At 35.9% G+C, this 25619-nt stretch overlaps 1 protein-coding gene across 2 annotated transcripts in view; it reads right to left on the minus strand.

Moving 5' to 3' along the window:
- Positions 1–624: 624 nt before the first annotated feature.
- Positions 625–25619, minus strand: part of CA8 (carbonic anhydrase 8 (inactive)) — a 45008-nt gene continuing 20013 nt past the window's right edge. Inside the window, exons 4-9 of one of the 2 annotated variants that reach the window (XM_087890604.1) lie at positions 17348–17443; positions 11391–11453; positions 9973–10021; positions 5523–5635; positions 3422–3604; positions 625–1249 (exon numbers count right to left, since the gene is read on the minus strand). In XM_087890604.1, the coding sequence (XP_087746730.1) occupies positions 3470–3604; positions 5523–5635; positions 9973–10021; positions 11391–11453; positions 17348–17443 (456 nt within the window). In that variant the 3' untranslated portion in view covers positions 625–1249; positions 3422–3469. The remainder of the gene's footprint in view (positions 1250–3421; positions 3605–5522; positions 5636–9972; positions 10022–11390; positions 11454–17347; positions 17444–25619) is intronic. The other variant, XM_087890605.1, reaches the window with a different exon arrangement.

Consider the following 25619-nt stretch of genomic DNA (forward strand, 5'->3'; position numbering starts at 1 on the left):
TTAGATCCAGAAAACAAACAGAAAATAATTGAATATTTCATTCTTTCTCATAAATTCTTCACGGGTATGCTTTCTTTTATAAGCTATATCAAACACTCATGTGTAAGTGCATGTTCAGTAACTGCAATCTGCAAACTCCTCTGTGTGTTATTGTGATAAGTTATTACTGTGAATAATTTATATTGTGTCAGAATGATACAAGCATGAAAATACATACATATTTAAAAGAAGGTACTCTGTAAATTTAAGTCCTTTGAAGTATCCCTTTTCATCTTTTATCCATATCACATATCACAACATAAATATGAGTGTCCTAAATATCTTATTTTGGGTGGAAGGTAAAAAGGGAATTAAGTATTAAAACACTTTGAAGTGTTTTAAGAATGAGTGATTTAACACAACAGATTCTACAACCATCAATTACTAACAGAGTAACAAAATATTTTTCTCACATTGCGCCTTTATGTGACAATTTGTGTCAATGTGACGAACACAATCGTCATAGCACTCCCAGGATGAAGTCATTCCCCTGCTATTTGTCACTGGACACATCAAATTATCTTCAGTTCCACTGTTAGGTGCTTTGCTTCCTAGGACAGAACATAAAAGGGCTCGTAACAGAAATAGATTCAATCACTTCTCCTTTATAGGAAGCCATTAAATTCAGTTTTCATAAAACAACATTAAAGTACACATATACTACACTCAGTCACAAGCAGTCCTACACCAAGTGAATATACATTCAATCAATGCAGAATATTGGAATTGACTTGAAGCAGTTGGAAAACTATAGATGCCAACAAGCAAGTAGTAGAATGAGAATCAAGGTTAAAAAAAAGTGAGCTCCACAAAACCTTGGGCAATATCACAGATCTTTATTCCAATATAAACCTAAAATTATGTAAGCTCTTAAATGACAATGTAGTCTCAAAACTACTGTCAGCCTTTAGATAAAAAGAAACAGTCTTCAAGATTATATCCTTGTCCTGTGTAATTGATGAATGGCTCCACATTACATCTTCCGCCATCTCTACTGAAGCAAATCATATTAAGTCAATATGTCAGTTGAAAGAGGAGTTCATACTCCTTGCTAGGAAAATTCAGTTCAGTATCTTCAGGAAAGTATCCAGCAATGTGATCCATTATTCAGAAAGAATTCTAGGGTGACTCTTTTTAATAGCTTTTAGGCAGGTCCAAAGACCACAAAATCTTCAGACAAGATCAACTGGCTCAGATCAGAATCAAGGATCTGGGAGATGAAAAAGAACATAGTATAACATGGTTATTATATTTTTCACTGTGTTCATTGTGCAATTAAAATTCCTACTTGAACAAGCCAAAGTTGTAAGTTAGAGTTCATGGTTTGTGCAATACAGTTAGCAAGGTACAGATGCAAATCCATTTGTGGTTAGCTATCTCTAGGAAAGTAAGCGAAGAGCATGATTTGAATGTCATGCACTAGCTTTACTGCTTTGTTATGGCTTAGTACAATGTCCAAATGAATTCTTAGACTAATTTGCAACCATAGATAGAGGCAAATACAGCATAAACTCCATTAGTCTGTAATTTTGTCTAGCATGTTTGTGGTGTGCATCCAAAATACAAAATAATGCATAATCACTAAATACAGTTTGATATAAGGTTAAATATTTGAACCAGTGTGGGATAAAATAATATGAAAAACTTGACATTTATATTCTACAATTTCTAACTGAATATCCCCTTCCATGAATATTAATATATTCCATGTTCAGTTCTATTATTAGCTTCTAAAATTGCAAGTTATTTTAAAAATTGCAGCCAATGTAACCTTCATTTCTTCTCAGACAAAAACAAGCAAAATGATATGTTGGCGATCCAAAATCAGCTTTATTATTTATTTCAAAATCAACTATTGAACATCCCATATTGAACTGACACTTTGCCGGAATAAAAGATTTAAAACTTTCCCTTCAAATTTTCCTATGTGGCAGTTTTCCCTATTTCCAGCACTATTTCCCTCATTAGGGGAAACACTGAAAAACATTTATTCCCTAATAAAACAAAGAGCAACAACTGAGAGGATTTACATTTAAAAATGGTGCAATGGGAAAAACATTACTTTTCATCTTTCTCAGTATTGTGCTCCCAATGCATTTCCTGAAGTTGCTTTGAACAGAATATAAAAAATGGAGCTCTACCATCTTGTCTTGTTGCACCCAGAACTGCTGAAGAAACAAGATTAAGGAAAGGGATCTTGTAGAATTTAATAATTTAGCCACCCCCTTTATTTTGTCCATTATGAGAATAAAAACTATATGAATTATGATACCATTTATAAGACCAACATTTTGTAGACTAATTATTATCATTGCAATTTGAGATTCTGCTGCTTGGTCCATCATAAAATTGGGCACAGGGCAATTCATTGAGCTGATAGCCCTGCCACCATAAAACAATTTTCTTAACCTCCTAGCTTCCAGCTAAATACGCTATAAGGATTATTTTATTTCTCCAAACCCCAAACCTTAAAATCCTGAGATAGTTAATGTTATGTGATCCTGTTAAACAATAAAATTCATTACTTTTAGATTTGTAGTTACAAGTAGTCCTCAACATATGACCACAATTGGGAGTAAATTTCTTGTTTTAAGTCATTGCGGTCATAAGTCAAGTGACCAGATTTGATTTTACCATTTTTTGTCATCATTGTTAGGATATATCACAATAGCTGATAAGCGAATCATGGTTTTTAAGTGAACACAGCAGTTGTTAAGTGATGGTTGCTAATTCTAGAATTATCTGTATATGCTACATTATAAGGACCTGCTCTAAAAGTTATCAACAACAATAATTAGAAATTTGAGAAGAGACGACTACTGGCAGGTCCTGGAACATGACACCATTCCTCAATGTCTGAAAAGAGCATCCAACAAAGATTAAGGTTTATTTTCTGCCATTCCAAAGTACAGAACACAGAATAATGGATTTAAATTAAAGTAAAATATTAAGAAATATTAAGAAATATTTTCCTAATATTGGAAAAAATATTCAGAAATATAAAGATTAGGGAAAAAATTGTAATAGTAAGAACAATTTGTTGACAAAAATGGAAACAATTAGTCAAAGAGGAGATGAGCTCCTTTTCACTGGATATGCTACAACAAAGGGGCCAAATTGTTATTTGCCAGGGGATCCTATATTAAGACTTGTTGCACAGTGCAAGATTGGATTTAAGGCATAAATGTCCCTTTCAGCTCTGTGATTCTTTGACTCTAAAAATGACTTCATATCACATTAAAAATCTGGTCAAAACACAATGTACAGATATTATACACTTCCACTTCTCCAAAAGAAATGAATATATCTTTAATGGAAATTATGCTGAAGTTAGCACAGAAGTCGTATTTTATACAAGTCAGTATTTTCATTTTTCACTTACCTATATTTTGATTTTATTTATTTTTCTTTTTTTAATTATTTGTCTCTATTACTGGAAAGCAGCCCTTATGACTCTGTCATTAAGTGGCTGTGTTGGTCTGAAATTATCTCCTAAATTTCCATCGCAACCTTCTAGGAGCTCCGCTCCTTTAATATGATTCCTCAGTCCTCGAAACTCTTCTATCTAATAAAACAAGGAAATGGACATTTGACTCCCTCGATTAGTACTTATGCTGTTAAAAGATATAGATTTTTTAAAATTCTATTTATTTTTCCTCTCTTTAACATACATCCCACCCAGGGCTGGGTTCTACTTACCTTGACTACTGGTTCGCAATGGGATCGCTTCTACGCATGCGCAGATCGCCTATGATGATATCCGGGGCAGGAGGCAGAGCCTCTCACCGGTTTTACTACTGGTTCTTGCGAACCGGTCTGAACCAGGGGTAACCCACCACTGATCCCACCATTTCAATTGTTATGACATACAAAGCTTTAAAAAAAACATGTAACCAAGAATATATTTAAACTAAATTAAAATTAACTAAAATAAATTAAAGAAAGTTATCAGATACTCCCCATGCATTAATTCATTTCTTCTCACATTAAAATTTACAATTTCTTATCATCTTTTGGAACATTCTAAGGAAGGCTTTTGAGGTATTACAGACTTTACTGTATGAAACTAGTGATCGTTTCAAACAGAAATTGGATTAAAATAGAAATGGAGGGAAAATCCATTATGAACTTGGCAATGTGCCAACATTTCAACAGGTTTCTATTCCTTTGTTTTATGACATGATTACAAGGCTGAAATGAACCAACTACATCAAAGCCACCTGGCTATTCTAACTGAAGACTAAGCTTTGATAATCTATTCTTGCTTAATCATAACATGACCCTTATATTTCACAAGGAGATAACCCAATTTTGAAAAACCAGGAAAAAATTGACCTTTTAAAAACAGAAAAATAAAGAAAGGGTTTATGAGAAGCAGGGAAAACTTCTCTTCCACAGAACAATATGCTTTTAAAATGAATCACTGGGACAATGTAAGCAAATGATTTCTTTAGGGAATTTGTTTTCAGTTTAGTAGTTTTCCTTTATATGGATGAAGTTTTTAAACCCAAAGTGAAGGAAAAGGACTAAAATACATTTATTAATTCAATGTTAGATATAGTGTACTATTGAAACATATCTTCTTTTTCAGCAGGACCTGACATTCTGAATAAAGATTTAAGTTCTTTATGATCAGATTTTTTAAAATTTTGGAAAACAAATCTAATGGAACTCTAGCCAGAAATTATTTCGATTCATAATGGAGGGCTCCAGATTGTTCACCCTGCAGTTGAGATGGGGAGTTACATTTCAAATAGGAAAAGGATATTAAAATATCAGAAATGCATGAAGATAGCTTCTTGAGTGTGTTTCAGTCTTTTATTTTTGGAACATGGGAGAGAAAAAGCAAATCAGAAAAAAAAGAGAAAAATTATTCTAGAATTACTGTGTCATGCTAGTGAGAAAATATCAGTCAATAAAAAAAAAAAGTCCTTCCAGAGAGGCAGAAACCAAAGTTTCTCATGAAGAGAGACTTGCATGTAATTGTTGCCTAGACTCACATGAGTTCTGTGTCCGCTATGGAACATGCTGGCACTGGTTGAAATGGCTCTGGAGAGCAAAACTAGCCAGCAGCTACTGGATAGTATTGCATTAAGTGCCCAGTACACAAATAAGGTTATTTTGCACATCTGTTCAAACTTCTGCTAGTGTTTATTTTAAGGGAAACAAGCATAAAGGTTTTTTTTTAAAGAAAACTGCTGAGCATTTATTTATTTATTTCTCTTTTCCCCTCTACTTTTCTGTTTTTCTTTCATAGTACGTTTTTATTTTTATAATACACGAACAAAATGGTAACAACAGTTCTTCGTTTCTGACCTTTCCATTTTAATAACACAAATGATTTAACCTTTATTTTAAAAGCCATAAACTGGTCAATTTAATGAGATTTCCAGGAAAAAGCAAGTATAATGCCTTGCAATATATTTGCATGCTGTAACCTTTCACTGAGAATTTCAGGCTGTGGTCATAAGAACAACTATTACCTGAATTTGGGATACAGTTAAAGGATATCTAAATAAGATCCACGTAACACCTTCACTGCAGGGTGGGACCGTGAGAGAGCCTTCATACACCCAATAGTCTCTTAGCAGTGGATCTGAAATTGAATGAATACCTTGGTTTGAAAGCAATAATGTAAACATACTTGAAGAAATGAAATCATTTTACTGCATGCAACCTACAGCTGTTCAAACAGAGTCTCTAGGATGTATCTCATAAAAGGCAACCTGCAGGATTTGATCCCTAGATCATCTTGCAGCATAGAGAGGTTGGTGTAAACTGATTTTCTAGCAGAATGCAACAGAAAACAAGGTGATATGCTTCCAAGGATAGTTCTTATAAAAGCAATCCTTTCCATTAGAAACATTTCAAACAGAAAGCAGAGCAACCACAATGCTTCCTCTAGTTTGGTACCTCCAATTTGTGGACATCCATATTTATTTTATTTTATTTCATTAGTCATATTTCTATGCCGCCCACTCTCCAAGGACTCTGGACGGCTTACACCAAAGACAGTATACTAAATAGCATATTGCCCCCAACAATCTGGGTCCTCATTTTACCCACCTCGGAAGGATGGAAGGCTGAGTCAACCTTGAGCCAATGAGATTTGATCCGCTGATCTGCTGAACTAGCAGTCAGCTGAAGTAGCTGCAGTACTGCACTCTAACCACTGTACCACCTTGGCTCATATGAACGTCTAACAAGAAAAATCTCTGAAATAGTGAAATCCAAACTTCACCTATTGCACTGAACTCAAGACACGGATGTATGATATTTGTGCAAATTGGATTTTATGATGTTTTATAGCTTTCATTTCCAACCCTCTACTAACAGCTTCAGTTTTAATCGTCTTCTTTCTTTTAAGAATAATCCTAAACAAGTGTACAAATTTAATGCTGCTGACCTTTTCTTCTTAACCATTTTTCTTTTGCATATGTTCTTGAAGTTCCTACCATGTTCAATAGAGCTTATTCACATGTAAATAGTTATCTAATTCCTACTGAAATCTATTACTAAGTAAATATGTATAAAACTTTACCATGTTTGGTTGAAAAACACTGTCATGCAATTATCTAATGTACTTAAACTACAGGGACAAAATTTAAAAACAGATGAAGGTATTCTTCCATTACAAACAAATAATGATGAAGGTCAAAGAGGAAGAAGGTGATTGTTATAAGCTACAGATCAAACAATTGTGCAGATTAATCTGAATATTGGTGCTACTGTAGAAATTAGAAAAGATGTTTAAAAAGTTTAATGTCAGATGAAAACTAGGGTTGGAATTTGTCGGCCAATTTTACCATCTATCGTGTAGCTTTAAGAAGAAAATATGTTATTTAAATCCAAAGGAACATCAGACATTAGGTGCTGTTCAATATTATTATTATTTAAGATTTAATCTTCAATTCGATTCATAGCCTGGGAGTGGTAAAAACTTAAGAGTTCAAGTACCAATCAAGGACCTAAGAGCCTTTAAGGTAACGTCTGAGTATATAGATAGTTCTTTGCAAAGTCAAAATATTCAGCGCTAATAAGTTCAAAATGTCAATGTATCAAGGCAATCTTTTGGGCATTGCTCTAAGGCAGGGCTGTCAAACTCGCAGCCTGTGGGCTGGATGCGCTGGCCACACCCATGCCCAGTTTAGCAAATAGAAAAAAATCACAATACATCATGTGATGCTGCCATGACAATACGAGTTTGATACCCCTGCTCTAAGGGCTCCTATGACTGTTGGAACAACCATTGATTTCTTCCTCCTCAGTCACTCAACTTCAATGTGGAAATCACAATATTTCGTAATTTTTTGTAGCTGTTTCTCTTCAATTCGTGCATCATCTGGTATTGCGATAGCAATAAATTTTATTTCTTTTCCACAATAGTGATGTCAGGCATATTTTGGGCCAGAAGTTTGTCTGTTTGGATCCAAAAGTTCCACAGGAACTTCCACCTGTTCATTTTCAAGAACTTTGTCAACTTGGTGTTCCCAGTGATTTTTACTACATTCAAACCCAAACTTCTGGCAAAGCTTGCAATGTATGATTTTGGCAACTTGATCATGACGTTGTAGATAATCAGTCTGTGAAATTTTTTGAAAGGCTTGTTCTTGAGCAGCCAAAATGAAGCCTCCAGTTTCTTTCTTCTTTCTCCCTGATCTCAACCAGCTCCATTTTGTATCTGCCTTTCCTTCACAGTCCTATTGACTGTGCATAGGCTTCTTTTGTTCCCTTTTGATATTCTGCTTTCAATCTCATTGTTTTCAAGAGGTTTCCATTGTTCATCTCCATTATTATTATCATCATCATCATCATCATCATCATCATCATCATCATTCATTAACCATGAAACACAGTTAACTGAACATTTAAAAAGATATCACAAATACCACTGACAGGCACTAATGGTTGATACGAGTTGCTGCCAGCATCCTAGGTATCAACCAAGTATCTTCTTAAAATGTACAATGTTCCGAGTAGCACAGTTTTTTGCAGTTCTGCTGATGTTATTGCAGGAAGCTGCAATTTTTTGATGTATTTTATAAAATTCTTGGACATGGTACCAAGTGCCGCGATAACAATGGGTATCACTATTGCATCCATAATCACATAGATATTATTATTATTATTATCATCATCATCATCATCATCATCATCATTGCTGAAAACTTGTAAAATAACCAAAATTCATGAAATGTTTGTGTTCTTTTCTAACTATTTTATTCTCTCTCAACATTCCATAACACATACACGATAAGTTAATTAAAGTTCAAAAGAACCAAACTGGATCCAGATTTATATAGAGATTGATGGAATCCATTGACTTTATCAGATTTAATTCCTTTGCGACTCTTTATTTTATCCCAGTTGAATTTGCTCATAATTCTATCTATTCTATCCATAATGGCATCCATCATGTTCATCACCTTAAAGTGGATTAATTACAAGGAAATCTATTGATACATTCAGTGGTGAAATCCTCCATGGGTTGCCACTGGTTCGCTGCCTGCACATGCACAGTGCACGCCAAACACATGCTGCGTGTGCGCGCATGCACAGTGTGCACCAAACACGGGCTTCGCATAGAAAAAGGAGCCCTTTGAAGGTAAGTAGAACAGTGAGGGGGGGAGAGAACAGCTGTGTTGCGCCATTTAGATTCACTAGAAAACAGGATTTCCTGCTTTCTAGCAAATATAAATCACGTGGCCCAGCTGATTGTCGGAAATACCAGTTCAGACGAAATGGTAGCTTTTTTTTACTACCGGTTCGCCCAAACCGGTGTGAACTGGTAGCATTTCACCCCTGGATACATTGCCCCAAGAATGTGCCATTATAGTCACAGATTTCTCAAATCTGTGTCCTTGGAAATGAAGAAAAGAATCACTCAAAAATACTACCTGTCTAGGTATTAGATGACTAATAAGGAGATTTATGTTTCAGTTAAGTACCTCTTTTATGTCTTTTTTTCTTAATTTTAATAATGGTAAATAATGTTTATGGATATTATGATGTTTTGTAATTTCTCCAAACAGCAAACCTTTCTATTACAACAGGTTTACCTATATTATTTGAGATTTATGATTTTTAATTAATGAAACCTTGTGTGCTCAACTATTTATTGTGTTAAGAAATACATATTTATTTAAATATCAACAATACTTGGACAATGACAAAGGAAGAGTCCCAAGACCTCACAATGTCCTGCAAGTCCAGTTAGTTCTCTGTAAGCATGTATTTCTTAGTTATGGTGCATGGATAATATAAGTGTAAAACTCAGAACCTCAATTACATTCTGCTAAGTAGTCCTGGGCAAAAAACAAAACAAAACAAACCCTCATACATTCCATTCATAACAATTTCATATGTCTATAAAAAGAACAGTAACTTACTATATTTCCAACCTAAAAAAATTAATTCCAGAATATGGACACAATAAATGTACTGTGAAGCTATTATATATATAATTGCCAACTGTGATATTACCTGCCTGAATTCTATTGATATTATACTTTGATGTAATACAAGGACAAATATTTTGAAAACTATGATTCAATTCTGTGAAGAGTAGAAATGTTACCTGCTGAGTATTCCACACATAATGTTTTCCTCAAGACTTTTGTTATAATGGGCTATACCAGTATTCCCATCCTGATGATCTCTTAATGAGAATGAATTGCTACTCTGAGAATGACTAGCTGAAGCTGCAGCCCCAATATACAGTATAACTAGATTATTACAGAACGCTGAAGTGTTTTGTGTTCAGAGCTATATTTGTTAACAATTCAGTTAAGTCAAAACTGTTGGTCAAAGTTGATAACTTGACAGCAGTTTAATTTGATTCATATCCCATTTTTAGACTCTAGCTATTAACAAAACTAAAAAGCAAGTGTTTAGTGTTCACAAAAAAATTGTGGCACAAAGAAAAGTACTCACCTGGTAATAATGTGTTAGGATTGAAGCAAGGTATTGTCTTGGAGTTGCCCTGAAAAGTTAATAGAATCCAGATTGTTCTTAGTTTTTAAACAAAAAAAGTTGTGAATTTAGGGAAAAGTGAATTGTAATTTCTGCAGTACTTTAAAAGGGAGGAAGGAAGGAAGGAAGGAAGGAAGGTAGGTTCGTTCAAAATGTCACATGTTCAGGATGGACTTGATTACCCTTAGGATATCTATCAATCTCTGACAATATCGAAATGATTGAAATTTGATTGAAAATTGAAATACTCTTAATTGAAAATAATGACTTGATCTAGAGAGGACTGTTTGGATACTACAAATGTAGAATCTTCAAAACATACAATTAAATGTTTCACATAATCCAATTCTAGCAACATGGAAACCAATATAATTACAAAGTGTCTGGAAAATCTTCCCTACTGTAAATGTTTACTGCAGGTTCAGTATCTAAAATTCCTACACAGGGCTATAGTAGAAGACTATTCACGAACTGTATAGTTTTGGACTGTCTGGAAAGATTGATCTTTGAGGTCATTATTTTGCAAGAGTTCTATTCCTTTCTCTCAAGCCAAGCTCTGAAGGTATGTTGATACTGAGGTATGATGAGCCATATGATTTCATTTTGCTTCCCTTCTGTTCAAGATTATTTGGGGTGGGGCTAGGGTCATCCAGGCTTTTGGAAGGGGTATCATCAGTAGGCCTATAGAATTTTAGAATCCAAATCCAACAATGCTACTACCATATATAATTGCCTAAGTTCAATAATAACTAGAAGACACAGAACAAATTAAAGTTAAATCCAGGTAAAACAGACATGTTCATGGTAAACTGGAATTGGGAATTGTGAGATAGCTTATTTTTACTACACCTGTAAAAGCAGGTCCCTATTTTGGAGCGCTTATAGATTTTTAGCTTTGTTTGTTTGTTTGTTTGATTGATTGATTGATTTCTATAGTAAATGACTTTGGGCGGCTCAAAATTCAAAAACATATATTACAATTAAAATCCTAAAAACAGTTTAAAACAATAAAAACAGTAAAAACATTAAAACACTAAAAACATTAAAATCTCTAAAGTTGTTTATGGCTTCTAAACTGGAAGCATATTTGCAAATTAAGCATATTTTCATTGTTATCAAATTAAAGTTTACATTTTAGCTGCCTCTTGTCTTGATTATAAAGATGTTTCTCTTTTTTATTAATCAATGTTAATGTCAAATGTGTATTAAAAATCACAAAATAATATAGAATTGCAATTGATATTTCAATATTTTGAATATTTAGTTGAGGAGAAAAGAGAAGTATAAGTAAATTAAATAAATGACTGCTATACATTCCATGCACAAATTCAGATCACATTAAGTCCCTGATCCCCAATTGTATATTGAAGATATTTTACCTTATACTGAATGTCTTGCAGAATCTCAGTCACAGCCTTTAGGCCTGAATGTTCCTTTCCTATCTGAAATAAAACCAATAATAAATACTGAAATATAATAGGGGTTATTCTACCTTTGAAATAGGTTAAACAACACATTATTCTCTGACACTTTGGTATATCAAACTAAAAACAAGTAATGTTATACATTATGTATATATGCTATTATTCTTACGTGAAATTCAAAACATTCGTGTTATTGTTTCTTACATGAAAAACCATCTTCCTTCTAAAGAGTTCATGGGAACTTACTGCTACTATATCCTCACAACAAGAATGCTATTTGATAGGTTGCAAGGAAGTAACTACCAGACTTATCCAGAGTATTTTACAGTGTACTTGGATTTAAGGTCTTAGTCTGCACTACTCTTGGTATGCTGAGTCTTATTTCTTTCTTTTCTGTTTTATCCTTTCCTCATTTAACTTACATATGCTATGAAAAGACAAAACAGAGAAAAAAAGGAAATAAAACTCAGTGGGTCGGGAAGAATAGGAAAGAGTAATTTAATTATCCAAGACAACCTTGCATGATTCTTTACTGAGTAAGGTATAAACTGCCGTGGACTTCTTATCTATGATGCAACACAGGTTATAAAGTAACTGCACAATCAGCACTTGAAGATTCCATGCAGATATTGTATATATCACAATTCTATACAGGTCATGAGTATTATTAGATTTTTTAATCCCACCTTTTTATATAATTGTATATAAAACACCTGTCTTGTGTATATTTATTATGTTATTCCATAATGTCTTAATTGCAAGCATGTACATGTGTATGAATTAGGAAAAAAAAAACAAAACTATTCCACACTGAGTTTGAATGGGATTTTTAAAAAATCTCCAGCTCTATGGTCCTTTGTTACTGTGCCAGACTTGACAAACTGAATGAATTGAATTGAATGAAATTGAATGGATAAATAAATGTTGGCAGAGACATGAAGAATATAAGGTTCCAAGGAATGAGTTAAAGGGAATGCTAATAAGTTAAGTTCGATCAGCTAATGTGAGACACCAAGAAGGGAAAAAGAACAAATAAAAGTGTTAATATCAATGGTATCCTAAGAAGCAAAAATGAAGATTAATAAACAACTATAGGCTATGAAGACCCACAATGCTTGTGGCATAGTTGTCTTCCTGCCTGAAAATAGTATTTGAAGCAAAAGCAAGTTCATAGCAGTCGTTGAAGACAAACCAATCGTTCAGGATAGCAAATGGTAATCATACTTTGAATGATAAAATGATGTATCAATTAAAGAAAATGAATCCCCCACAACAGAAACACATAATAGGAGAAACTCTCAATAAAGGGGGGGGTAGAGAAACAAGGACAGCGGATTAGAGTAACAGCCAGTAGCAAAGGACAGAAAAGGCATTCTACACTGCTGTAACTAAACAAAAAACAAAAAAACAGGTTTTAGATCCTTGAAGATAAGGCAGACTATTCAAGGAAAAAAACGGATACCGCAGAATCAGAGACAGCATCAGATACAACTTTGTTCTATAAAAGACAAAGAGAAACTGATAATTCATTGTTATAAAGAACTTAAACAAATGCTGATGAATTGTGGTGTATGCCAAGAATATGGATCAGGTATATGACAGAACACCTTCTAAGAGTTATAAGAAAAATGGGAAGATAGAGGGGACTGAAAGTATACCTCTTCTGGATCTGTGTAGATCAGTGTTTCTCAACCTTGGAAGCTTGAAGATGGGTGGACTTCAACTCCCAGAATCCCCCAGGCAGCGCTGCTGGCTGGGGGATTCTGGGAGTTGAAGTCCACCCATCTTCAAGCTACCAAGATTGAGAAACACTGGTGTAGATAAATGATGGTCTATAGAAATGTGTAACAGTAATAAAGCACACATGAGAATAAATGGAATGCTTGGTGAATAGTGTTCTTAGTGCTAAATTTGGATTTATTATTTTTATTATACTTAATTAATAAAAATATTTTTTTAAAAAAAACAAAGGTTTGGATGTAAAGTAGCAGATTAAAATGACAGAAGAGCACAATCCAACTGAAAATAAAACCTCTATAACAGGGATGTCAAACTCAAGGCCCGCGAGCCCGTCCTGGAAACAGCAAAGGACTGGCTCGCGGTGCCTCTGCCAGCGAAAACAGAGCTGAGACAGGCTTCGTGCAGCCTCCCCAAGCTCCGTTTTCACTGGCAGAGGTTTGTAGGAGGCCACCACGGCCAAAAAGAGCCTCAATAAGTGCTGTCGAGCTGGCCACGCCCCCTGGCCACACACACCCTGGCCCCTCAAGGTTAAACAACCCTGATGCTGCCCTCAAATTGAGTTTGACACCTCTGTTCTATACTACAGAATACAGTTTGATTATGGAATCAGGTACACAGAATAGGGATCGCTTCTCTTTGGTTGGATGTGTTCAGAAGTTAAGTTTCTATTCTTTTCATGTTAAAGTGTGCAATTTCTGAGAAGGGAAATGAGAGAACATTCAAAACTCCATCAGATTATTACACAAAATTAAGGTTGTTCTCAAAATTTTGGATATTAAAAAAATGAAAAATATAAGCACACTTTGGAAGCTGATTTAAAGGCATGAACTGGGCAGGAAACATTTGCATAAGTTAAACAACCTTCACTAACATCTTGCACATTTGCTGTGCTCAGTTTAGTTAGATTTTGTTTGGTTTGGCCATAAGAATAAAACACTAGAACCATGTAACTACCGGTAATTGAGTTGCAAATACATCCAAGTGATTATGAGGTAGAAGCAGCTCTAAAACGTGGACAGCATTTCATTCATAAGAATGAAACTTTCATTCTGAATCCAAGCCACAATATGAAAATGATAGATACTAGAGAGGCCAACATATAAATAGAAACCTTTGATTAATATTATTGTTTTTATTAATCAGCATAAAATCTAATTGGGCTGTTTTGACTCAAGCCTTGATAAAAAGCTATTCAAATATCTACAACTGTTAAATATCCCACAAACATGCACAACTCCATATGTTCATGTAGAATTCTGGCAGCGATGACTGTGAATTATCATTTGCTTGAAGGGCTATACAAATCCTCATTAAAATATACAGAGCCCTAAGAGGAGAGAGGAGGGGTCTTGAAGTTGCTTGTTAATAATTGGCACCTAGGCAGCAGACTGCATAGGCATATCCTTCGGTTGATCAAAGACTTCTGTAAAAGTCCACTCATTGAAGAGTACTTAAAATTTCCCCAGCACCATTAAAAAAAGGTTCTATCTGAACAAAATTTAATGATGTGGAGGAGGGCCATGGGAAAATAGGAATTAACTCTTTTGTTCTACCAGCAGAGAGCACTCCTGCTGATTCACAGACACAGTTCTGCTGCATCAATTCATATAAATAAAACGAGATACAAAATCATTGTGCTCTTATTATCTTTTGTTGTTGATCATGGACATGATAATACATTAGCTCTATTTTGGAGCTGTGAAAGTGGTTTTTGTGGGAACTACTGACTTAATATATTGACAGAAGTGGAAATATGTACCTCATCCTAGATAGTCAATTGTTATTTGTAGCTAGAAGCTCGTAATTATATAACATGTACTTATAAATGTGTGTGTTTTCCATGAAATGAATTTGGCATTCACCCAATTGGTTCTTAATCATAGGACATGCAGCACTTAAGGATCAAGTGAAGAGATATTTTCAATTAAAGTAAAAATACCTACTTCTCCTGCCAAAAAAAGATTACATTGAACCGAGAATGGGATGGAGTAATAAGTTAAAGAGATTTATTTAACAATTTAATTTAACTTTCTGAGTAATTCCAAGGTTAGATCTGAAGAAATTGGGTAACAGCTTCCAAAGCAATTATAGAGTCCTTTAGGAGACCAAATTTCATTATTTTTAACAGTCCTCTCTGCACTAGAGCCATACATCTTTCCAATCAAACGTCAAAGTCTCCAAAGAATTTAAGAACATGAGAAATAGAAGTCTACAAAAAAGCATTCAAATATGGTTCATAAAGAAGCATTTCTATTTGCCATCCACTATAACACTGTAGGTCAGGGCTGTCAAACTTCCGGCCCAAGGGTCACATATGTCACGTGCTGGCCACGCCCATGCCCAATTTAGCGAAGGGGGAAAAGCTCCCGATACATCCGTGATGCCACTGTGACGATGTGAGTTTGGCACCCCTGCTGTAGGTAATGCTTGATTTACAACCACAATTGGGACTGGAATTTTCCTCATAAGTCAAGTTGAATCAAACTCATTTTTATAATAATTTTTCAATGGGCGTTAAGCAAATCACCAGGTCATTAAGCAAATTCAACTTCCTCATGGGTATTCTTTGCCGAAAATTGGCATAAAATGTTGCAAATCATGACCACATTGCTCTACAAAACAGTCATAAATATAAGCCAATTGCCAAGAACATGAATTGTGATTACATGACCTTGTGGCGGGGTGTGTGGAATGGTTGAAAGTGCAAATATGGATCATGAGTTACTTTTTCCAAGGCCATCATAGCTTTGAACCATAATTAAGTGAATGTCCATAAGTCAAGGATCACCTATATCCTATTATTGGAAGTTTACAGCAGTTCCAGAGATGACATGTTCCATGATCCCTTCATCCTTCCAAACTTCTATTATATTTGTCTTCTAAGTTGGGGAGCTACACAAAACCCAAAAACTACTTTAAGAAACCCTTCTGGGGTCCTAGAGAACTCCCATAATGAAACTGCTTCTGAAAAATGGAAGTTTAATTTTTGGCAGAAGAAGAAACAAAACGGATAATTCAAAAACATAATAAACCTTTCTTGAATAAAGGTCCCAACCTACCCCAACCTCAGAAATTGCATCCTAGTTCATCTACATAGCATCAAAAGTTATTTATTATCTTTATTATTTTTTTTATCAATAAGTCAAGATACCTAATTTTCCTTTTTCCTTCTATTTTCCCTACAGCAACAACCTTATGAGGTGGATTGGGCTGAGAGAGAATGAATGGCTCAAATTCACCCAACCAGGCTTACATGCCTAAAGTGGGACTACATCTCACAGTCTTCCAGTTTTTAGCTTGATGCCTTAACTAGTCTATCCTCAACCATCAAAGCTCAAACCTGTCACTCTCTCAGCCCAACAAGCATAAGGTTATTGATGTGAGGAAAAATGGAAGTAAGTTACATTACTCCTTAATTTTATTTATGTATGTAAACAAGTCTGAGCTTCAGGACAAAATACAGGATATAAATTTAACACAAAAATGAATGTAATATAGACTATCTGGAGTGGGGAAAGTATGCATTATGCCAACTGTGCATGGACTACACAAATCAAAATAACCACAAAATGGCATCAAAGATATACAGAAAAGCTGCCTGTGGAACTCAGGGAGTTGAAGTCCCCAAGTCTTAAAGTTGCCAAGGTTGGAGACCCCTGCTTTAGGCCACTGCCAGGATTGGCTATATCCTGATTGATGCATGGTAAATGTCAAATTGAAGGCGACTAGGCTTAGAATACAACTGTATGTATTCAGGCTCCTTCCACAAGGATACTGATCAAGATTTTGGTTGTCCTAAGGTATGGTCAATGAACACATCAATATTTTTGAAACAAACATATAATTAGTGTCCTCAGAAGGACTCTTTATATATTTGTTCCAAAAGCTTGAAGAGGAATTATGAGTTCAGTTCACCACAGTTCAACTTTTATAAGTTCAATTTATTCACTTATAAAACATAAACTTAAGTGGCATCTGCAGCTTAAATGAAAGGGGCTTGTATTGCCAAAAGACATAGGAGTATAACTGACATAAATGACAGTCTGCTTTTGTTTCTGTAATAGCTGTTGAAGGGAGGAATTGACACCCATAGTTTCACCCATCAGGCAGTATTGCAATGAAACTGCAATTAAGAGACAATAAATGATCATGGCACAGAGAAGGAAAATTACCTGCACAAATAAGGCAATAATGGCTATACCATTCTTCTTTCCAACTGCCTCATCAATACTGTGATACATGGTAGTGTTCCAGTGGATCAGATGGAGCTAGAGAGAGAAATAGACAGACAGACAGACAGACAGACAGACAGACAGACAGACAGACAGACAGACAGACAAAAAGAGGAGAGGGGAGAGAGACACAGAGATCATTTGTAGCAAAAAGACACTGCACGGACAAGATGTTTCCTAGCAGTTCAGGGGCAGGTTTCAAAACCTGTTGCTACCGGTTCACTCATGGGCACTTGCGCGCACACACAATGCTTCTGCACATGCATCCGGGTGGGTGGGTGGAGCCTCCGGCCACCGCCACTACCAGTTTGCCCGATTCGGGGCGAGCTGGTAGCAACCCACCACTGTAGCAGTTGCTGATTAGAAACCTTTGCAAAGATCGTTTTCACATAGTCACATTATAGGGGAGATGGGGGCATAAAAATTTAATGAATAAATTAAATTGTTTTTGAAGCGTTTCTATTTTGTCTTTCCACACAATGACCTAAGGTCATTTAACATTTTAATGAAAACAATTAAACAAACATTGTAAAGCATTGCCAAACATCCTAAAAGCAAGAGAACTACAATTAAAACAACAACCTAGGACCTGTAGCACTCTTAGCATAATAAAGGCATTTATTAATGTCTTTACAGAGTAGTTGAGAGAAACCTGTTGGGATACCAGATACAGTAGTGGCCAAAATTGTGCAAACTTTTTGGGAAAAGTGTATATTTGAGGTTTGATGGCTAACAACACTTTTTTTTGGAGTTTCAAGATAATCATATTCCACTGCTGGAATGGCCTGGGAATAGCCCAGACCTTAACGCAATTGAAAATCTATGGCGCCGACTAAAGAAATTTGTTAGTCAGAAGTGACCCAGCAATAAAACCCAGTTAATAGAAGTTCAATTCAATCTTGGTTTCACATTATAACAGCTACAGAACTAAAAGAATTGGTTCACTCCATGGGAAGACGTTGTAAGGCCATAATTCATGCTAAAGGTTACCCAACTAAGTATTACGTAACATGGTGATAATTTTTGTATATCTCGTTTTTTCTATGGTGATAATTTTTGTACATCTCGTTTTTTCTACGTGTTTCACTTTTCTTCTTTATACTGTAACTGCTATTCTAATAGCAAATCCTTCATAAAAGTTATTGCATTACATTCTTGATTAAAATATCTTTCCATCAATATATAATTTTATGGTACTACTCAAAAAAAAAGTGCACTATTAGCTAGTTTTAAAAAATACACTTTTTCCAAAAGGTTTCCACAATTTTGGTTCTGTGGGCGTGGCTTGGGGTGGGTAATGTGATTGGGTGGGCATGGCCAATTTTTTTTTTTTTACTTTTAAACCATTTTTTCTACAACCTCTTCGGCAAAGAGGTTGCACAAAAATGCTTTCAAAAGGCTCTGACGATCCCAGCTGAGTTCCAGATTGGCAGAGGCTTTTTTTCTTTTAAATGCCTCTGACGATCAGGCAACTCAGCTTGGATCTGAAAAAAGCATTTTTTCGGCCGAAGAGGTTGTAGAAAAAATGCTTTTAAAAGTAAAAAAAAAAAAAAAGCCTCTGATGATTGTGTGGCTCAGCTGGGCATGGGAGGGGGGGGGCAGGGATTTTTGCTACCAGTTCTCCGAACCTCCCGCCTCCATTGCTAACGGATCGGGCGATCTGATCCGAACTGGGACCATTTCACCCCTGCCCTAGTCATAGCTAACTATAGGGGATGCTGCTCATCTCCATTTCAAGGCCATTGAGGCAGCACTGTGCGAAGATATTTCCACAGTTATGTGGCCAGCATGACATCACGGAGCACTCTTATCTTCTGACCAAAGTACTGCCTATTTATCTACTCGCAGGAGCTGGGGTGAGAATGGGGGCTCACCCTGTCTCATGGGTCTCAGTTCTCCAACCTGGGCTGCTGGCTTTCCAACTGACAAGCCTAACATCTTAACTGCTCCATCTGCTAACGGATGCGTATAATAATCTCTTTTGATAATTTGCGAATCAAGTTAGCATAGGTACTAAAGTAATAATATTAAAAGAATTTTAATCAAATGCATATTCTAAAGGCAAAAATGAACCGCACAGCCTTTCCAAATTGAATATTTAATTCAAAAATCTTCACTACTATGTAGCTGGATATTGGACAATAAACATTACTAAGTCATATTCATTCTACAATTTCTTATAGCATCAACATATTTTAGAACAAAAAGAAAAATATTCATATTACACAATATAAAATGTGACAGAAGGTGCTTATCAGTCAGCTTGGCATTCAGAATGTGTTAATATGTGTTTGGTGAATTTAAAGAATCAAAATATATTGTTTGACTTTGTTCTTTTCAATTATTTGTCAGTTTTACAACTATGGATATCTTTTTCCTTCTCTCAATACTAAATGATTCATTTAAAAAGCAAACCATGTGTTGACATTTCAGTCTCCATTTCATTTAAATAATTCTGCTAGCAAAAAAACCTAGTCTGTTTTAAGCATATTTTTAATTAGCATTTCTCATTGTCCCCACTAGAGGGCACTCATGCTGTCTATCACATTAAGTAAAAAGGAAAACAAAACAAAGAAAAAGTTATTTTCTCTTTTGATCTTACAGACAGATCTACAGAAAGGAAATCCTTGCATTAAAGAGTTAAGGATCTAGACACAAATACTATTGTGAAAACAGTGTTCTCTATGTGACTCCAACTGTTATCTTTCTAATGTCAACATATAGAAGAAAGAAAGTTGTAACAATGCTATGAAAGACAATAGTCAAGTTTACACGGGCAATTTTATACATGTTAGTGGATAAAGCCATGGAGAGAACTAGCATTAAATTCACAGAGGTAAATTGCTGCAAAGGATCTTTTTCTCTCTTAAACAGAAAAATACTGCTTGTAAAGAATTTTAAAGGAAAAGTGAAGTAAGAACCTCATTTTTAATAATAAGAAATTTTATGTTTTTATTTTTAAAAAAAGCTATTTTTTACGTCAAATTGAGACAAGAATTGCAATGTATTTTTAAAACAAATTTCATAACTAATTTTTCAGGTTCAGTTTGTGACTGATGGTACCTGATCATCCCAAATATACTTTACTAGATTCATTGTCCTAAAAAAAAAAACCCCATGAAGAAGTATGTTTTTCCATTAAATTTTTGGAAATTTACTCCCTAAAGCAAGAAACTTCCAGGAAAAAAAATAAGTACCTTCTGATTGCAGTCCATGTTCTAACCGAAGTCATGGACTACAGTAGATTCATCTATGGAATTATATTATTATATTATATATTATTATATTATATATTATTATATATTGTTATATTATATTATATATTGGTGAGAAAAGAGAGGAAAAGGCCACTCTGATTACTTCTTAGAGGGGGAAAAAACACAAGCTGGTCAACTTACCTCCTGATCTTATAAAAACATTTCCTCCCTTGTCTATTCAACCTTTTGACTTTTCTATTTTAAACCAGAATCGTTTTGAGGAAGTGTCTTCGTTTACTTATCATAGAAAGCCATAATGGGGCCTGTTTGGTTGGTTATGTATGAACTCAGCCATTTCCACTTAATGTAGTACGTAGCCAGGCATAATGCTTTAGTCAACAAACCACTCTTTAAAAAAATCCAACCAACAGAATATCACTAGTTTGCTAGGCTATTTTCCTTAACTTTGTGTCCTCCCATTTGGTTGGAAACAGAATTCATAATTTATTTATTTGAATTCATTAGCTGCCCAACTTCAATGGATTAATCAGGAAACCTTTGAAGAAACTAGATTTTCAAATGATAAACCAACCATTCTTTAAACATGGATGGATGGATGGATGGATGGATGGATGGATGGATGGATGGATGGATTAGGTTGGATTAGTCATCTTACATATAGGCATGCAATATAATATAATGCAATATAATATTAACCCTTAACCCTTCATTGTCAATGTATTGTGAAATTACAGCAAATCATCTCACTATAGTCCCAACTAAGAAGAATGGCATATTATGCCTTAAAAATCTTCCTCAACTTTATAAGGAAAAATCATAAGAAAAGTCATTTGTTGCTTTTAAAATGTTCTGCTTCTATAGATGTCAAAGATCCCACACTCACATAATCGAAAATGCTGTATGATTTTGGTTATGTGAGTGTGAGCTCACAGAACTGAATTGCTGAACCTTTGATACAATTATATATGGTTTTTAATCCTGATCAGGCATAAAGCTGTGCTTTCTTCTCAATCTAGAATTACCTCAGCATTTGTGATGAGTCCAGGAATCAACACAGTTGTGTATATTTCCAACAGCTGTTGGTGCTAAATTACATCCTGGGAAGGATTTGCAGTACCTGGCCAAGATTCAAGAAGTTGCTTCCCTAATTCTGGCAACTGCTTTCTTCTGTGTCTGTGTGTGTGTGTGGTGTTTGAGCAGTTCCTATAGTTCTGGACCATAGGTGAGCCAGCATCCTCTTTCCAATCTAGATTGTTCTCCCTTCACTGTTACAGCCACTGAAAGGGGCATTATGCAATGTCACATTCTTTAGGGATAGATCTCACTGTCAAAGGATTCATGGCCTTCTCGGCTTATTCTTTCCTCTAAGACAGGGGTGTGAAACTCGCAGCCCACAGGCTGGATGTATCATGTGCTGGCCACGCCCACCCCGTTTAGCAAAAGGGGAAAAAGTTGTGATATATCACATGACGACAATGTGTCATTGTGAGTGTGACACCCCTGTATTCTTGCAAACCACAGCATATAATACTGAAGACCATTACTAAACTAACAATGGTTGAATTGTCAATTATGATTGTCAGTTGGTTTCAGTGGTGGGTTCCTCCCGGTTCCTCTCAGTTCCGCCGAGCTGGTAGCGATGATGATATGACGTCACCGAATTGGTTCTGCCCCCACCCCGCCCACCCCCCGGCATTATTATTACCTTTTATTTGGCCCCACCCCCAATCTATTGCTGCCTCCCTGAGTCCCAGCTGATCGGCTAGAAGGAAAAAACCTGTTTAAACTCTTGCCGCGGGGCTTCAAAGGACTGCCCTACAGCTGATCAGTGGTAAAAGGCAGTTTGGTGGTAGACCGGTGCCTCCAAAAACAAATGAGTAGACCAGTGCCTGCAAAAATATATGAGTAGACCAGTGCCTGCAAAAATATATGAGTAGACCAGTGCCTCCAAAACAAATGAGTAGACCAGTGCCTGCAAAAATAAATGGGTAGACCAGCAGTGCCTGTAAAAATAAATGGGTAGACTGGTACAGCTCTGCAAGCAGTTAAAAGACTGGTAGACCAGTACCTCTGCTAAATCCTAAAGAATTGTCACATGACCATCAAGCCACGCCCACAAAATAAGCCACGCCCACAGAACCAGTAGTAAAAAATTTTAGAACCCACCCCTGGTTGGTTTGTATATTAGACTGTGATCTGGAAGACTTAAGTTCAAATGCCCACTTATATATAAAACCTATTAGGTAACCTTTGCATTAGAATTTAGCCAAGCCTAACCTACAGGGTTTCTATGAAGTTACAAAGTACCTTGAGCAATTCCGAAAAAAAGGTTTTATCTGTTCAAGATGTCCTCAACTATGTCTCCGCTAAACCCCATACTGTATTAAAATATTGTGGCTTTGTTCCAGTAAAAGTTCCCAGTTGCCCAAATGATTCTTGTATCCCATAGGACTATTCCAACTGAGTTCCAGTTTGAGCTCTTACATAAACCTTCAGGAATCAGCAGATGAACATCTATCTGAATTGCATGACCAATGGGCCCTAGATGAAATGGATTACTGCAACCCGTTTCAGTCAGAACTCAGGTCTGGGCATGGGATGGAAACTGAATTGGTCACTTTGAGATGATTTCTGGTTGGTAGCTTATCTATCTTTGCTCTCCTTGAGCTTTCAGTGACCTTTGATAGCATCAACCATGATATGCTGTGGGATGGGAGTCAGTAGCACAGTATTGGGCTGGTTTTTATCCTTCCTATGAAGCAGTCCAGTTGGTGTTGATTAGGTGTGAGGTCCCACTTGCAATTCCTATTATATCGGATGCTGCGAGGTTCAGTAGTCTCTCTGCTCCTATTTATCATCTATATGAAGTTAATGGGTAATGTCATTTCTTGTCATGGTATGAGTTATTACACTGATAATTATACATTTCCTGGCAAACTAAGCAATGATATTAATGTCTTGTCCATCCCATGGACAAGAGGATCTGATATTAATGTCTTGTCCATCCCATGGAGGCTGCAGGGATCTGAATGGGAAACAGTAGACTTTAACTGAACCCAACAAGACTGAGTGGCTCTGGATTTGGGGGCTCTTTTATCTAAGATTTTACCATCTTTGGCATGGATGGGCTTGCACTACTTCAGATAGTGCAATCTAGTGGCCCTTCTAAACTCATAGCTCCTGCAAGAGGAGCAAGTGGCAGTCTTGGCTAGGAGGGCCTTTGCAGAGTTTCGTGTTGTATGCCAGTTGCACCCCTTCCTGGACCACAAGGCTCTGCTCATAGTCACTCTGGTCACCTTCCGACTGGATTACTATAATGTGCTCCACATGGGACTGCCCTTGAAAAGCATCTGGATGCATCAACTGGTGTGGCTGTAAGTGAGTGTGGCTGCATGCACAGTTATGTGCATTCTACGATGGCACACTAATAACTTTGTTCCACAAGCTGCACTGGCTGCTGGTTTGTTTCTGGATACAATTCAAGGTGCTGGTTTTGACCTTTAAGCCCATGTTATCTAAGGGACCACCCCTTCCCAATGACATCTACACATCACATCAGGTTGAGGAGGACAAGTATGCTATGGGTCTTATCTACCAAGTAGTTCTATCTGGCATGCCTTTTCAGCTGTGGCTCCTGCTCTTTGGGACATCATTTCCCCACAAGATGAGATTAGCCTTTCAGAAAATTTCAGAACATGGTTTATCCAGAAACCTTGGGGTTCCTGTGGGCAGCCTATGAGTAAGTTGTATTGTACCTAAATAATTTTTCTCCTGCAATCATGCTTTTTATTTATTTTCATGTATACTGTTTTAAGTGTTTTAATGGTTGTGATTTCATTTAGTTGTACACTGCCCAGAATCACATCTAGTGAAATGCGAAACAGTATAAATTTGCTAAATTAAAAAAAGCTAAGCCATATTATTTCTGAAATACATATCCAATTTAGAGATATTTCAAGTAATTGCCTTGAGATAAGCCAACATTATCACCTTAATGCTTCTTATTAGAAATTAATACCGGTACTGTTTCATAGTTTAAGTAGCATAACTCACTTGAATTATTTATATTCATATTTAACTTTGTTTTGTATATTTAGTGTTCCTTAATAGAAAAAGATATAATTATCAATCATTTAGACACCGAGGTTCTATCATATCTCAAGACCTAAAATGGACATCTAACATCAAAAACATCATCAGAAAAGCACAATAGAAAATGTTCTTTCTGTGCCAACTCAAGAAGCTCAATTGTCCAAGGAGCTGCTGATACAGTTCTATAGAGGAATTATTGAGTCTGTCATCTGTACCTCTATAACTGTCTGGTTTGGTTCTACAACCCAACAAGACAGACACAGACTTCAGAGAATAATTACAACTGCAGAAAAAACAATTGCTACCAACCTGCCTTCCACTGAGGACCTGTATACTGCACGAGTCAAAAAGAGGGCTGTGAATATATTTACAGAACCCCTCGCATCCTGGACATAAATGGTTTCAACTCCTACCCTCAAAAGGACGTTATAGAGCACTGCACACCAAGACAACTAGATACGAACAGTTTTTTCCAGAACGCCATCACTCTGCTAAACAAATAATTCCCTCAACACTATCAAACTATTCACATTAGGCTGCATTACTATTGCTATTGGTCTTCTCATCATTCCTGTTGCCCATCTCCTCCCATTTGTGACTGCATGACTGTAACTTTGTTGCTTGTATCCTTGCGATTTATATTGATATTGATTGTTTCCTAGTATGATTTGATTGCTTATTGTACCGTATGACTGTCACTGGGTGTTGGGCCTTGTAATTCTTGAGTATCTTGTCTTTTTATGTACACTGAGAACATATGCACCAAAGACAAATTCCTTGTGTTTCCAATCACACTTGACCAATAAAGAATTCTATTCTATTCTATTCTATTCTATTCTATTCTATTCTATTCTATTCTATTCTATTCTATTCTATTCTATTCGAAGATAATTTTGTTTGAA

This window comes from Pantherophis guttatus, chromosome 3 (assembly GCF_059756535.1).
Source record: "Pantherophis guttatus breed Tessera chromosome 3, ASM5975653v1, whole genome shotgun sequence".
Taxonomy (NCBI): domain Eukaryota; kingdom Metazoa; phylum Chordata; class Lepidosauria; order Squamata; family Colubridae; genus Pantherophis; species Pantherophis guttatus.